This window comes from Nomascus leucogenys, chromosome 10, assembly GCF_006542625.1.
Source record: "Nomascus leucogenys isolate Asia chromosome 10, Asia_NLE_v1, whole genome shotgun sequence".
Lineage (NCBI taxonomy): Eukaryota > Metazoa > Chordata > Mammalia > Primates > Hylobatidae > Nomascus > Nomascus leucogenys.
Window position 1 is genome coordinate 75,929,135 of NC_044390.1, and position 15,878 is coordinate 75,945,012.

The following is a 15,878-nucleotide window of genomic DNA, read 5'->3' on the forward strand; positions in this document are numbered from 1 at the left end:
CATTGTATGAATATATCACGTTTTATTTGTTCATTCATCCATCAATGAACACGTGGGTTGCTTCCACTTTTTGGCTATCATGGATAATGTTGCTATAAGCACTAATGTACAAATATCTCTCCGAGGCTCTGCTTTCAATTGTTTTGGATATATTTCCACAAGTGGAATTGCGGGATGATATAATAATTTTATTTATTTATTTATTTTTTAGACCAAGTTTTGCTCTTGTTGCCCAGGCTGGAGTGCAATGGCGTGATCTCGGCTCACTGTAACCTCCACCTCCTGGGTTCAAGCGATTCTCCTGCCTCAGCCTCCTGAGTAGCTGGGATTACAGGTGCATGCCACCACACCCAGTTAATTTTGTATTTTTAGTAGAGATGGGGTTTCTCCATGTTGGTTAGGCTGGCCTTGAACTCCTGACCTCAGGTGATCCACCTGCCTGGCTCTCCCAAAGTACTGGGATTATAGGCATGAGCCACCATGCCTGGCCCCTAATTTTCTGAAGAACCACCATACTGTATTTCCACAGCACCTGTACCATTAACATCCACATTAAGGTAAGCATTCATTGTTTTTTTTGTTTGTTTTCTTTTTCAGACAGGGTCTGGTTCTGTCACCCAGGCTGGAGTGCAGTGGCACAATCTCAGCTTACTGCAACCTCTGCCCCCTGGGCTCAAGCAACCCTCTGATCTCAGCATCCCAAGCAGCTAGGACCACTGGCGCACGCCACCACACTTGAATTTTTTTTTGTACTTCCAGTAGAAACAGGGTCTCAGCATGTTGCCAATGACAGCAATAGGAGGCAGAGAAATTCTAGGCAGACAGGGATGGGTCCCTGGCAAAACCCCATCTTCAAGCCGAAAAGCCTGAAACCTGTGTCCCAGAGTAAGAGCACCCATCCCTGTGTGCCTGCTGTCTCCCAACTGGCTCTTTCTGAATAATGTCTTTTTACCAATTGAATGTTGCCTTTTCCAAAACTACCTATAGCCCACTCCACCCCCATCCTGTGCCTATAAAGACCCCAGACTCAGCTGGCAGAGAGAAGCAGCAGCTGGATGTCAGGAAGAAGTGCCTGGATGTCAGAGAGAGGCAGCTTGATTTTAGAAGATGGAAGCTGGACGAGGCAGAGAGGTGGCTTGACCTCAGGGGAGGGCGACCTTCCCTTCCTATCCCCTTTCCAGCTCCCCTCTCTGAGGGCTGCTTTCATCACTCAATAAAATTTTCTCCACATTCACTATTCTTCAATTCGCCCATGTGACCTCATTCCTCTTGAGCACTGGACAAGAATTCAGGACACACCAGGTGTGAGTACCCAAAAATGCTGTCACATTGGCCCTTTGCCCTCACTGGCAGAAGGCAGCTGCCTCACACGATGAAGCAAAGGGCCCACTGAGCTGGTAATACACTGCTATCTGTGGATGGCAGAGCTAAAGGAGTATTATAACACACCCTCTGAGGCCTTAGGGTCACAGGCACCCCCACCTGGATGCTGCCATGGGGCCTGCACAGAGTTCACTCCTGCCAGTGCCAAAGAGGCTGGTTCCTCCACTTGCTCACTCCAGTTCCTGCACTAGTTCGCTTGTATGCTCCCTCCCATGAGGGGTTGAGTGGGGCAGGCTGAGTAAATGAGGCACCTCTGTCACGTGTCCCAAAAAGGGGTCAAGAAAATATACTGCATCAGCAAGGCTGGTCTCGAACTCCTGAGCTCAAGCGATCCACCCTCCTTGGCCTCCCAAAGTGTTGGGATTACAGGTGTGAGCCACCACACCTGACCTCAGTGTTTTAAAAAGCATTTTTGTTTAAGAGATGGGGTCTTGCTCTGTCATGCAGGCTGGAGTCCAGTAGCACGATCACATTCATTGCAGCCTCAAACTGCTGGGCTCAAGCAATCCTCCCATCTCAGTTTTCTGAGCAGCTGGGACTACAAGTGCATGTCCCAGGCCCGGCTAAGGTGGGCATTAATTCTTAACTCAGAAGAGGGAACTGAGGCTCGGGAAGACTGATGGGCTTGCCCTGACTTGCCCTGCTCATCAGTGGTGGAACCTGGTTGCTGTGCCTCTCCAAGTCCTTGGCTTTTCCTGCAGCAAAGCTGGTGCACAGGGCTTGGCACAAAGCAGATGCCCAGGAAGCAAGATGCACACGTGCTTACGCCACACACACGAGGCCAGGCCTTGGCTTAGAACCTAGGCACCATTCCCTCCAGCAGCAAAACCAGCTTTATGTGTGTGCCAAGAAAATCAAAACGGATCCCTCCTGGAAACTACTCATCAAAGCCCAAACAATAGTTGTTTTTCTCAAACTGACTCCCCCTGAGAGGCAAGATTTTGGCTGCGGAAGTGGCTGCTGGGCCGAATGGGAGCATGCTCTGCTGCCGACAGAGGCCTGGCTGGCTTGGCCGCATGGCCGCTCCAGCTCCGCCTGCCAACCCTTCTCTCCAGGCAGGCACCCACCTTGCATCCAAGATGCCTTCATACTCAGACAGCTGCCTCATAAAGCCCGCGTTGGGGCGCGTGATGCTGCGCTTCTGCTTCACATAGTTATATGCTTTTTCCAGAGGCCAGCCGAATTCTTTCATTGCATAGGCTATGACAGTGGAGGCCGAGCGACTCACGCCCATTTTGCAATGCACCAGGCACTTGGAATGGTTCCTCCTGCAGGGGTGGGAGCAGTTGGGGAGGAGGGATGGGGGAGAAGCAGTGGGGAAGGAGTTAAAAAGCTCCAACAACTTCATTCTCTCAGCTTTTACCCGAATCATTTTTTTAAACCCTGTAGTTATCTTACTGCCGAAATCCTCCTACGTCTTAATGTTTACGGAACAGATGTCCAGACACTCTCTAAAGGAAATACCACCACTGTAGAATCAATTAGCACACAATGGGATATCAAAAGAAATCTGTTCTGGCCTGGCCATGTTTTGTTTGCAGGGAGAGCTTCAATATTTGGCTGCCTTCAGGGACCAAGTGAGAATCTTCTCACATGGCTGGGATGGGCTAGGGGACCGAAAGCCCTTTCCTGGGATGACAGTGAGCAGCTAACGGGATTTCTGCAAGAGCTACTCAGCTGCTACAGCAGATGGAGACGGTGGATGAGTTACTGCAGAAAAATGGGGTCAGCAAACTGAAAGCTGCAAGGCCCTGGGGAGAACGAGATGCTCTTCAGACAGGAGGGCCAGGGAGCAGGAGTAAGGGCGGCCGCAAGGAAAAGCCAGGAGTGGGAGATGGGGCTGGCCCGTTATTTGTAAGGAGGCAGTGCTGGCCCAGACCTGGCTGATTTACCAGATATGGCCCAGGGGACAGTGTTTCTTTAAGTATCACTTGCTCAAGAATGTGAGGGAGGGCCAGGCCAGTAAGGGCAGCACCTGCAAAACTTTATTTGTACAGAAGGCAGACCCACCAGGTGGGAGCCGGCTCTGGTTTCCTATACCCCAAGCTTGAAATTCTCCTGCAAATCTCAGTGGGGTTTTCTCCCCCTAACTGCTGGTCTGAAGTCTCCATCAAGGGAGTCTTGAGTTTGTCTCCTGGGAATATAAGGGAACTAAGATTTGGTTAAGGACACATCATGTGGCTTTGACCCAGAGGGAGACAAAGCAGAAGAGGGTGATTGTCTTGACAGCATCTCAAAGGGTTCTTTCTGTTCTTGACTTAAAAAGGCAGAGCTGTTTCGCAGGGGAATAAAATGAGCACCAGAGACAGGTGAAACCACTGACGGGCTCAGGGGCAGTGGGGGCTGGCCATGACCTCCGATGTGCTGTCCTGTTCCATGCGACAGTAACTCAGGGAGGGAAGATGGGCCGTATTCTTAGGGAAACAGTCCCAAAGAAGCTCTAAGCCCGTGTCCGTGCATGTCATCCCCTAGCTCTCCTTTGGCTCAGTGACTTCCTAGGGGTGGGGCCCCTGAGTGTCCACTTGGTATCTGGGGCTTGCCTGGAATCAGAGCTGATGATGACAACTGGGGTCAAGTGTCGCAATCAAAGATAGGTGGGAGAGACTAAGCTCAATAGGAACTCTACCTGGAGAGGACCAACCACTTTTCTCCTTTGGTGCTTGGCGTCCTGCGACTAAAAGCAAAGGTCCATCCCACATCAAGTCCCCTCCCACCAGCCGACTCCTGCATCTGTAGTCCCGTTCATTCCCACTCTCCCAGCCTCAGCAGGTTGGTTTCATACTCAGCCCCGCCTCTCTGCCCACTTACTTCGCTTTGTTTATAAAATGATACGCTTCGTTCCAGTGGGCGAGGAGGTCTGTGGTCTCTTCATCGTAGACTCGGATGTTATGATACGCAAATAAGCCAGGAAAAAAATTATCAATTTCTCTGGTAACATTTAAAATGTAATCAACCCTGCAATGAGAAAAAAGTAAGAAACAAATTTGGAGAATCTGAATGAGAAAGAAAAGCAAGGTAATAAAAACTGGCAGAGAAAAGAAAAGGAAACACACATTAACCAAGGGTCATATGTTTGTGGCGGGACTTTGGTTTTTCCCTTAATAGCTATGTTTTTTGGTATTTTATAAATGCCCTCTCGATGGTGAGAATGTGTTATATTTATACTAAGAAACCAAATTATTTTAAAGACCTTATAAAAAGAAAACTCAGTTTAAAGCATTCTGGAAAATTAAATATATGTGTTACTTAAATTTATAACTATTCATGACTATTATGAATATACAGAGGCTTAAAAAAATCCCAGCGTCTTCACTCTTAGAGAGCTAAAAAGCAAATTATATCCATCCATTATCTATATCCTTGGGAATTGCCTTAAATCCTTTTTTGAAAAAAGGCAAGATAGATAAGTATTTGACAGGGTCTGCTAACCCAGGTTCTGTAGTTCTCTAAACTTAATCAATACTTTTACTTCTGGAAGAAAATAATGTCAGGAGTTAGAAAACATCTCAAATAGGTTTCATAATATTTAGACATGCTTAAAAAAATACCTAAGAAAATCATTAATTTATTCCCAGCAAGACGAAAGCACAGAAGAGTATATGCCCTTATGTTTTAAGAATACTTTCTGTTGAAAGAATGCATCTTAACCGGTAGTTCTAAAGACGTATTTTAAGATTTGTTTAGTCTTGATTTTTAAACGTGGTAATTCTAGAATGTCATCATGTCAGGCCCACAGAACGGTGATTTTGTGGCTGTGTTGTTTAAAAAAAAAAAAAAAAAGTCCAGACATCTGTTCTTGAAGGTCTAGATTGAAACATTTTTCATCCCTGCTGAGTGTCAGACTACGACAGGCATATGCTTCTGGCCGACACTGAGCATAACGTTGCAAGATTCCCACCAGGCCCCAAAGCATTAGCTCAGATAGAGCCCAAAGTGGCCCAGGGATCAGGGTTGCTGACTACCGAAACAGCCAGCAGACCTCTGCGTCCACACTAGGGTTTGCAGCAACTGTGCAGGGCAGGGAGGCGGGGTGTGGGGGAGGCAGCACAGAGCCTAATCAATATCCAGGCGGTCCTACAGCAATTAGAGTGTAATTTTAAGTTTTCCTCAACCCACACAATCACGCGAGACTTCAGCACAATCTAAACTCCATGAATTATTCAGGGCGTGGTGTTTGGAAGCACATCTGTTTAGCTATGCACATCAACCCCTGGCAGCCACTTCAGAGACCAGGGTGCAGGCAATTACAGGCAGGCAGCCCCAAGGTCTCCCCCTCCATGGCAGAGTGGAGGGTTTCTAAGCTGCCTGGAAGGACAGGGAAAGACAAGGGGAGGAGACTCACCCTGAGCCCTGCAGTTCCTCCAGATTGGATGCATTCCATTCAGAGCCCTGGGAGACAGATCACACAAACTCCTGTGAGTGTCACATGTCAGCCTCAGAGCTGCTCAGGGGATGCATGGTTTGCCCTAGCTCTGGCGGTGAAGTCTTATTTCATGGCCCCATTGGCCTCAGAGAACAGAGAGAACCAGCGGCTGATATTCAAGGAGGTTCCTGAGTGAGTACTCACAGCATGAGAGGAAAGGAGGGAGGGACGGAGGGAGGGAAGGGTCCCGGCCCTCACTGGCCCCTTGGCCTTAGGGAAACAGCAAGTCCAGGAAAACCTGCTCTCCATCTCCCCACTTCCTTTCCTAAGAGTCCAGTGGGGTCCTGTAAGCAGAGGCAATGACCTGCGACCTCCTACCCAGGGAAGGGCACGTTCACAAGCCACTAATTACAGCAGGAATCGTTCTACCTTCTGGGAAGTATTTTGGCAATACTGAAAAAGTTCCCACCCTCTGACCCAGTAATTCCACTTACAAAAAGCTATCCTGAGGAAATTATCAGAACTCACACAGTGATTTAGGTAGGAGGATATTTATAATTATTTGTAATAAACCAGTGGAAACCACCCAAACGTCCAATGGGAAAAAATGAGTAAAATAAATGAGCCTGGATCTTCATGATGGAGTCTTTAAAACAAATAAATTTTGCAGAGTATTATATGACACAGGCAAATACCATGTAAGGAAAAAAAATTTTAAAAGAGAGGAGGATACAGGACTATATAAACATAAACAGTATGATCCTTTCCTTCTCTGTTTCTTTTTAAAGAAGCTATATATGCATTTAAAAAACCCAAAAAAACAGAAGATGGGAAAATAAATATGCCAAAATGTTAACAGGGACTACCTCTGGATTTGTGAGATTGTGAATCTTTTTTCTTCTTTAGATTTATTTCTATTTTCAGACTTTCTGCAACATGTTTTAATTTAGTACTTTTAAAAAATGGTATCATTGAAAAACCTTCCACTCCCAAGCATTCAAAGGACATGGAATGGGGGAAAAAAAAGAAAACAAAAAATGATCACTTTCCTCTTACGAAATGCAAACAACATAGTGTCATAAAGAGCAAAAGAATCCAGCTTTGTCTTCCTTGAAACTTCCTTTCCCAAGTTCCCAAGAGGGCAGACCCCTCAGGACCAGGGGTGGCAGGGCCCTGAGCAAGCTGGCAATGCGCGACACTAGCTGAATTTTCATATTTGAGGGAGAGGCCCAAACATAAAAATTCCTTTAGTATCTCTCATGGAAAAAGTGACATAAAGCACCGAACCACACCAAAAAAATTACGCGAGTGCCGCTGAAGCTGTGAGCGTCCTCTTGCTGTGACTGCCACCTAGTGGAGAAAGATAGGACGAAGGTGTCTTCCGTTCCCTTCTCACCAGGGAAATCAACAGACTTCCGGGGAGAGCAGTGCCCAGGACTGCCCACAGCTTTCAAATCCACACATGTACATACATTTTAATCAATAACTATGAAATCTATGTAGATCTGTACACATAAATATATTAAAAATATACATATCTACATAGATATGACATATACATAACTCTTAATTACTTCCTACAGAAAACAAAGTCATTCTTGTCTCTAGCAGTAAATTTACTTCATTAGCTTTCCCAGGAAGCACTTTCTCCTCTAACAATGGTTACCATTAGTTAGCACCTACAAAAACTGCACTCGGTGCTTTAAATATGTATTTTTTATTTTATTTTATTAAAAAAATATTTTTTAGAGACAAGGTCTCACTATGTTGCCCAGGCTGGCTTCAAACTCCTAGGCTAAAGCTATCCTCCCACCTCAGCCTCATGAGTAGCTGGGACTACAGGCATAAGCCACTGTGCCCAGTTTGTATTTTACTTAATTCTTATAGTCATCCCTTGGGGTATAGGATGAAGAAAAAAAGAGGGAAAGTGACTTCTTCCAAGTCACATAGCCGCTGAGGCTGAGGAGTGCGAACCCGGGCCCTGGTGGGCCCTGATTTTCGTTACACCACTAGGCCTCTCTAATTTTAGTAACGTGCCTTCCTCTATAGCCTCTCTGACTTTGCAAACTTGCCAGTTGCCTTCTATGGAGATTCACAGCATTAAGACAATCTGAGCTAGCCGTGGAGGTGCACAGAAATCAGTACAACCCACCCAGAACTATAGGACCAGGGTGAGGGCTTCCAGCGGCCCTGGAGCCGTGCATGGAAAAGCTGTCTGGCCAAGCTCAGCGGGAGCTCTGTGTCAGCTGTGTGATCTCTCCTCCCTGTTGTTTCTCATGTCTCAGGGTGCCTAGGCATAATTCTGGGGTTTGGTGAGGACACTTCCTTTAGTAACTGGGGTTTTTTAGCCCACAAACCACTTGGAAGTAACTGGATGGGGCCTATGTGTTAGTGGCTGAAGAAGACAAAGGATTTGCGAGAGTCTGAAACACATGCCAGTTGACTACGCCAAATAGCTCCCAAACAACTCCCCGCAGCTCAGCTAGGAGCCACGTCTCAAACAGCTGGTTCAGGAGCAGATGAGCAGGCTGCAGGCCAGAGAGGGGGCCAAAGAGGGGAGCTCCTGCCAGCCAGGATGGAGGCTCTGGCAACTCAAGTTTTTTGCCTGCTTTTTCTCCCGGACTTGCTACAAACTCCAAACAACCAGGGTCTGATTTATGTCCCCCAAACCAGATACTGCCAGGGCCACGCCTCTTACGAGATAAAGATGATCGAAGATAAGGGAGGGCTTGTCCATCTGTCCCAAGATAAGTAGCATCTCATTGTCTATGAATTCCTTGAATTCCTTCAAGTTACAATTCATCTGTTTCTCTAACTCATTACGAATCTGTGGAGTAGAAAATATTAGGAAAAGTGATTTGTTAAAGAAAACAATCATCCACCTCAAAAGAATTAAAGTTACAATGCAAACTGTGCCTATTTCCAAAAAAGGTGGGTGTTTTTTCTCTTTCAGAGTAATACATTTAGATACACGCAACATACATGCGTCGGTGGCAGGAATGCAGGCTACTCAGCTTAGAAGTAAACTCAACTGGGTAAAGTTTATTATTTCAAATAAGGAATTTGATTTCCATGAGATCTCTTCTACCAAGTTTAAAGCGCTTTTACTTTTATAATTAAATGTCAAATACATCAAATAATCTAAAATCGGTTCTATCTTTCTTGGAAAGATATCACGATATGATTTTTTTAAAATGTATTCATTAATTAAAAGACAGGGCTGGATGGAGTGGCTCACGCCTGTAATCCCGGCACTTTGGGAGGCCTTGGTGGGAGGATTGCTTGAGGCCAGGAGTTCAAGACCAGCCTGGTCAACACAGGAAGACCAAGTCTCTTAAAAAAAAAAAGATTATAAATGAACTTTTAAAATGTCAATTTTAACTTCTTAGATCCACCCAGTTTAATCTCTCATTATAATTCATTGCATGCTTTGAATAAAAAGCAATGGAAAAAAAAGTGATCCAGGAAAAAACATGAAAAAGTAAAAAAGTAGAGAGAAATTATTCTAGAATTTGATACTTGCAGGTCAAGCTGTCATCCTGTGGAGAAATAAGTCTGCTGTCTCTTCCATAAAACCCAAGGTAATAGGGAGCAGAAGAGAGAACAAGGGGGTGTTATTAAAACAGGTCAATGCTTCTCAGTGCAGTCTGTGGACCTCATGGACTTCTCCCCAAAGGCTATATAGGTGAGGCTCACAAAGGTCAAGCAATTTGCTCAATGTCTCATAGCTGATAAGTGGCAGATCTGGACTCAAACAGGAGTCTGACTCCGAGGCCTGCTACGATTGTAGAACGAGGCAGAAAAAAGCCTCCGGGGGCTGATACCAGAGGACAGGTAAAGACAACAAGGTGTTGGGCCTGCTTTTGCTGCACTTTCGGGAGCAGGACACATGGAGGCTGCATGACCTCTGACCTGCAATGAAGGGAGGAGTTGTCTTACCTCTTTGGAAGTCACATTTTCTAGATCCTGGCTCATCATGATGCTTCGGAGCTTGGCTTTGATGAGGCGCTCGGTCCTTTCCCCTTCAGTGGGCCTGGAAAGAAACGACACTTAGGAGAGCAAGGAGCTGTAGAAAGCTTGTGGTCGGAGGTTACAGGAATGCCAAATGCTCCTGGGTCTCAACAGAACACGGCTTGGCACACTTCTTGGTGTGCACGTTCTCAGGCAGTAGGGAGAGGTGCACAGAAACACGCTGCAGCTCTAGAACTCCCACGGGAGTCAACAGAGCAGGGAGCAGGTCAAGTGGGGAGAGGACAGTGTGGAAACTCACTCCTTGCTCAGATGCTCTTAGGGCAGGATGCTGGGATGCCCAGCGCAACATCCCCAGGCCCCTGGGCCCTTGAGTCTCTGCTCGAACACATCTGGGCATGAGCACCTCACTGTCTCAAGGCAGCCCGGCCCAGCTGCAGCAGATCTCATTATCCCCTTCTTCCTTAGAATCAAAATCTGGGTATTTCCCTGCTCTGGTTTTAACTCTAGGGGACACACAGACCAGGATAATCCTTCTTCCCCGTGGGGAATCTTCAACTATTCAAAGGCAACTATCCTTCCTCCGTGATTTCAAGGCCCTCTCCTAATGTGGCTTCCCGTACTTCAGGTCTCTGCCCTCTGAACACGCTGTGGTTTATCCAGTCTTCCCAAAATGCAGTGTCCTGGAGGAACACCACACTGTGGGAGCAGGGTCCTGACCCCGAGGGGAGGGGCGACCAGCATTCTCCCTAACTAGACTTCAGCGAGTGTGGCCTCTCCACATCAGCATTGTTGTAGGTCACACGACACAGGTCATGTGGCTCACCATGGCTGCTGCTAAGGCAGGCTGCCCTCAGCAGTTGTGTTTTTGGATCCAAGGAAGCAGAGGACACATTCCTAACTCTCCTCAGAGCAGAGCGGGAGGATCTGGGAATTAAGTCTCTGGTAATCTGAAGAGAAAAGGCCAGACCACACAGCTCTGCAAAGAGTTGGGGACACAAAGGGCCACACATGCCTTTGAGAGTCTAATGGGAGTTATGGACCCCGTCCCCAGAAATGCATTCACCAAATTCATCAGTAATTTTTTTTTTTTTTTTTTTTTTTTTGCATGGGACAGGGGCCTGTGTCACAGATCTCTGCTTTAAACGCTGGTTCTGAGAAAGCTAGGGCTCTCACTCAAGGAACTCCAGGGGCGGTGTGGCCCAGTGCAGGTTCAGGCTCAGGCACAGGGCAGGTGGGGGAGAGGCAGGTGCCTGTGGGCTTGGGTGTGCTCACACCGGAGGCACCGCACTTACTTGTCCACAAACAGCGCGGGGGAGTCGGGCCGTGTGGACTCCAGGTCCTGCATGGCATTCCACTCGTTGATGCAGCTCTGTTCGGAGCTGATGCAGCTCTCATAGTAGGTAGCCCAGATGAGAGCTACGCCCCCGGGGAAGTAGTTGTGCCTCCGGGCCACTTCGCAGGCCTTGTGAAGCACCTGCAGGGCAGACCTGGGGCGAGGAGAAGACAGGGTCAGCCCTGGGAAGGCACAAGAGATGCAGGGTTTTCTCCTCTGACGAAGGGGTTCAAAAACGGGAAGGGAAGGGCAATGATTGATTTGTTGATTATTTCTTTTTGGGACAGAGTATCGCTCTGTCACCCAGGCTAGAGTGCAGTGGCACGTTCTCGGCCCAATGCAATCTCCGCCTCCTAGGTTCAAGTAATTCTCCTGCCTCAGCCTCCCGAGCAGCTGGGACCACAGGCACCCACCACCAAGCCCAGCTAATTTTTGTATTTTTAGGAGAGACAGAGTTTCACAATGTTGGCCAGGCTGGTCTTGAATTCCTAGCGTCAAGTGATGCACCCGCCTCGGCCTCCCGAAGTACTGGGATTACAGGCATGAGCCACCGTGCCTGGCTGAGAAGTGCAGTTTGTAAAGGGCTCACTCTTAGAGTCACACTTACATGTACGGGCGCTGGGGAAAGCATATAGCCTGAAACATTCAGCCTGCCAGGGCACGGAGCTAGTCCCTGGGACATACTTACTGATTGAATCTAAGAGTGGCCAGAACACCCCACATCATTTCCAAAAAGCAGCAGAAACAAACAACAAACTACTTCATAACTCTTCCAATCAGGTGGTTCACGGGTTATTTTACAACCCAACAATTAACTCCAGAGAATGAAGAACTGCTCCTGAAGCGTGGTAACCCTGAACATATGTTCATATGACCCACATTGAACATAAGACCCACAATTAAGCTTAGCAGCTGGAAGAAAAAGTCTTTAATATGCAACAGAGACATCTGCCTGCATTCTAAATAATTACATTTCCACCCATTCCCCCATCAATGTTCTAATAGCTTAGATGCTTAGATTTCTTAAGGAAACAAGTTCTAGAAAGTCATTTTGATACAGAAACTAACTGAAGAGGTTTGGGGAGCAGACTGGGAAACAATATTAAGAATCTATGTTTTATTTAGTCACCCTCTTTTATTCTTCTTTTTTTTTTTTTGAGACAGAGTCTCGCTCCATCACCCAGGCTAGAGTGCAGGGGTGTGATCTCGGCTCACGGCAACCTCCATGTCCTGGGTTCAAGTAATTCTCCTGCCTCAGCCTCCTGAGTAGCTGGGACTACAGGTGTGTACCATCACACCTGGCTATTTTTTGTATTTTTAGTAGAGACAGGGTTTTGCCATGTTGGCAAGGCTGGTCTCAAACTCCTGACCTCAGGTCATCCACCCACCGTGGCCTCCCAAAGTGCTGGGATTACAGGTGTGAGCCACCACGCCTAGCCCATTTTACTTCTTTTTACAAAAATATAGGCTGAGGCCAGGTACGATGGCTCATGCCTGGAATCCCAGCACTTTGGGAGGCTGAGGTGGGAGGACTGCTTGAGGCCAGGAGTTTGAGACTAGACTGGGCAACATAGTGAGACCCCATCTCTAAAAAAAAAAAAAAAAAAAAAAAAATAGAAAAGTTAGCCGGGTGTGGTGGCGCATGCCTGTAGTCCCAGCTACTTGGGAGGCTGAGGCAGGAGGATCACCTGAGCCTGGGAGGTCAAGGCTGCAGTGAACCATGATCACACCACTGCACCCCAGCCTGGGTGACAGAGAAAAAGACCTTGTCTCAAAAAAAAAAAACAAGAAACCCCAAACCCCCCACACATTGTGAATATACTTAATGCCGCTAAAAATTGTGCCTTTAAATATGGTGAAAATGGTAAATTTTATGTTACATATATTTTGCGCCTCCCTCAACATGCACATACGTAACGAGCTTCTTGGTAGAAGGGGTTTTTCTATTCATGCTATCGGCTAAGAAAATATTTCTAGGGAGTTAAATGTCCCTAAAACCACACTTACCACATGGCCTGGACAGACACAGGCTTAAATATGTGCATCCTTCCTGCTGTGCTCACGCTGAACCCACTGAGAATAAAAAACAGAGAGAAAGGTATCTGTGGTGAGAAATCAGCGCCTTGAGTGAAATCACTCTGGCAGGAGGGAGCCAGCCCACCGCACACGCTGGGAACAAGCACATCTCAGGCCACATGATGAGGGATTTTACGGAACCCACTTCGGCAGAGACGTGGGCAAGGGCAGCAAAGAGACACATTCTCAGATGAGGAGGGCTTGTTTTTAACCCAGCACTGCGAGTTCCACCAAAAACTGAAAGCCTGGCAAAGGGTGCCAGGTGAAGACCTCCAAGAGCGTCTATGTTCCCATGTGGTTCCTGCCTCCACTGCCACCTCCTGTCCCGTAGGCCCGGCCATTCCTTTTTGTAATTGCATAGAAACTATATTCACAGGATTGCACAGAAAATAATCAATATATAAAAATATCTATTAATACATTAATATAAATATGTTAATATAAAAATACTAATATAAAATATAAAAAATTAACACAGGCCGGGGTGGTGGCTCACGCCTGTAATCCCAGTACTTTGGGAGGCCGAGGAGGGTGGATCACCTGAGGTCAAGAGTTTGAGACCAGCCTGGCCAACATGGTGAAACCCCGTTTTTATTAAAAATACAAAAATTAGCCAGGCGTGGTGGCAGGTGCCTGTAATCCCAGCTATTTGGGAGGCTGAGGCAGGAGAATCACTTGAACCCAGGAAATGGAGGTTGCAGTGAGCCAAGATCGTACCACTGCACTCCACCCAGGGTGAGAGAGTGAGACTCCATTGAAAAAAAGAGAAAAAAAAATTAATACAAAGATATTAAAATTAAAAAGGAAAAATATCCCCATAACCCCATCACTTAAACAACAAATCGAATTATTTTTCTCTTCCCATCCTACTAGGCAACATAACTCTGACCTGCTTAGAATCCCCGTGTCAGGCCACTTTCCTGTTCTGTTTCTCCCCACTCCTCACCGTGCCCACGCACCTCCTTGGGAGTGAACGCATACGGACGCTAGACAGCCTCTCATCCCCTGACTGCCTGCCCGGGTGGAACTGGTTCATTCCTCCTTTGTGGCCACCAGGGCGGCACTTGAAACCTTGTTGTGCCTGTCAGTTGTATGTCTCTCCTTGTACCCCAAAGCTGGTGAGTTCCTGCTGCACCACATTCATCCGTGAACTTTCAGGGCAAGCCCCATGGAGGGCGTGTGGTGAGAGTTCACTTAACCCATCGAGGTGGCGGATGGATATCGGTTTACCGCTGTCTTGAACTTCACACAGCAGCATATCTCCTGTAATCGCTCCCACTGATACTTCATGAGCTAAACTCCCTAATCGGACATCCAAAACATACCCTCCCTCGTGCAGCTCACTCGAGGGCAATATGATTTCTCCCGCTGTGACACTCCCGCCACACGTGCCGTTCAGTGCTAATGATCATCCAAGGATGCCCGAACCCGCTCGTGTTTCAATGCCTACACACGGTGAGCGAAATCTTTTAAAGAGACCTCCTTACCCATCTCCATCAAGGTGGATTTTCGTGTCGCTCCACAGTCGGAGAACCATCCCAATGGTGCAGCTTTTACTGCGAGGGGGGAAGAGAAGACGTGTGGAGTCAGCGTCTACCCACGTACATGCACAGCCTTTCCAGCTCACCACCTGGTCCAGGACGGGCTGTTGGACGTACGTGTGGGAGTAGGCTGTCTGCACAGGAACTGCTCACTGATGAATTCTAGAAGACACGGGTCTGGGATGGCCCTGTGGACACAACTCCGTAAGTGCTCAGCTGAGGCTCTTGGGTGCAGTGTGGGCTGACCGCACGCCCACTCTACAGCAGGGAGGCAGCCGCCCAGGGCCGGTGCTCTGCTGGCGGAGGCCACATGTGTACTTGGGGGTACACAGGCAAGCACCGGCGGCCAAGCCCGGCCTGGCCTGTCCTGGGTGGCGGGGAGGGGAGCATGCTCACACCGTTCCCGGAGCTCACTTTCGGACCTGTGCACCTGCGCCTTTAGCGTGGCTGCGGTTTTACAACCTCGCTTAACCTGGTTTTGTTTTGCCCATCATACCAGTGAAATGAGACTGAATGACTGCAGAGACTGGCGCCATTGAAAAACAGAGGGAAAGTAAGGGCTTATCGGAGAGTCCTCAGATTATGATGAAAATTCTTCAGGCATTTAGAAGTCGACTTGTGAGAAGCCGCTGTAACCCTGCCAAGGGCCAGCTCCGCAGACCTCAGGAATCTCATGCTTCCATCTCTGCTGCTGCCAACACCACGGTCATGTTTTATGTGTGCCCATGTGAATGGGGCTTCTGGGGATCACAGACCCAGCTCCCCTCCCAGGTAGCGCCCTGCCCCATGCGGGACTCTTCTCAACTCCATGCTTCTACATCTGTGGGGAAGGTTGTTCCAAGCCCTTCTGGCCAATGACACTCAGGCTTTTGGGTTGGGCAAATTCTCAGGTCTCTCCGTGCCATCCTACCCACTCCGGAGGGACTAACTAGTGTTTCTCTTGTAGCACTGCAAAATAAAATTTATGTTGGGCCTCACAGAGCTCTAGGGACCACGTGGCTGTGTCAGCACCAGGAGGAGGCAAGGAAAGGGTCCCTATGGAGCCCAAATCTGATAGGCAGAAGCCAGGTCAGATGGTGCCCTGAGAACGTGTGGTCTAGAAGACCCGACCTGAGCCCTGACGACCCTCGCCAGGGACTGATAAGGAGGCAGGTACAGCACAGAGAGCTGCAGACAGCACAGGACAGGGGGGTGGTGGGGTGGCAAGGCC

At 47.9% G+C, this 15,878-nt stretch overlaps 1 protein-coding gene across 1 annotated transcript in view; it reads right to left on the bottom strand.

Annotated features, from left to right (window-relative positions):
• The window catches only part of SSH1 (slingshot protein phosphatase 1), a 76,502-nt gene that overhangs the window by 14,228 nt on the left and 46,396 nt on the right, over nucleotides 1-15,878 (bottom strand). The window contains exons 6-13 of the mRNA XM_030821326.1: nucleotides 14,615-14,683; nucleotides 13,059-13,124; nucleotides 11,011-11,205; nucleotides 9,686-9,779; nucleotides 8,445-8,573; nucleotides 5,726-5,772; nucleotides 4,192-4,338; nucleotides 2,451-2,651 (exon numbers count right to left, since the gene is read on the bottom strand). Coding sequence (XP_030677186.1) covers nucleotides 2,451-2,651; nucleotides 4,192-4,338; nucleotides 5,726-5,772; nucleotides 8,445-8,573; nucleotides 9,686-9,779; nucleotides 11,011-11,205; nucleotides 13,059-13,124; nucleotides 14,615-14,683 — 948 coding nt within the window. The remainder of the gene's footprint in view (nucleotides 1-2,450; nucleotides 2,652-4,191; nucleotides 4,339-5,725; nucleotides 5,773-8,444; nucleotides 8,574-9,685; nucleotides 9,780-11,010; nucleotides 11,206-13,058; nucleotides 13,125-14,614; nucleotides 14,684-15,878) is intronic.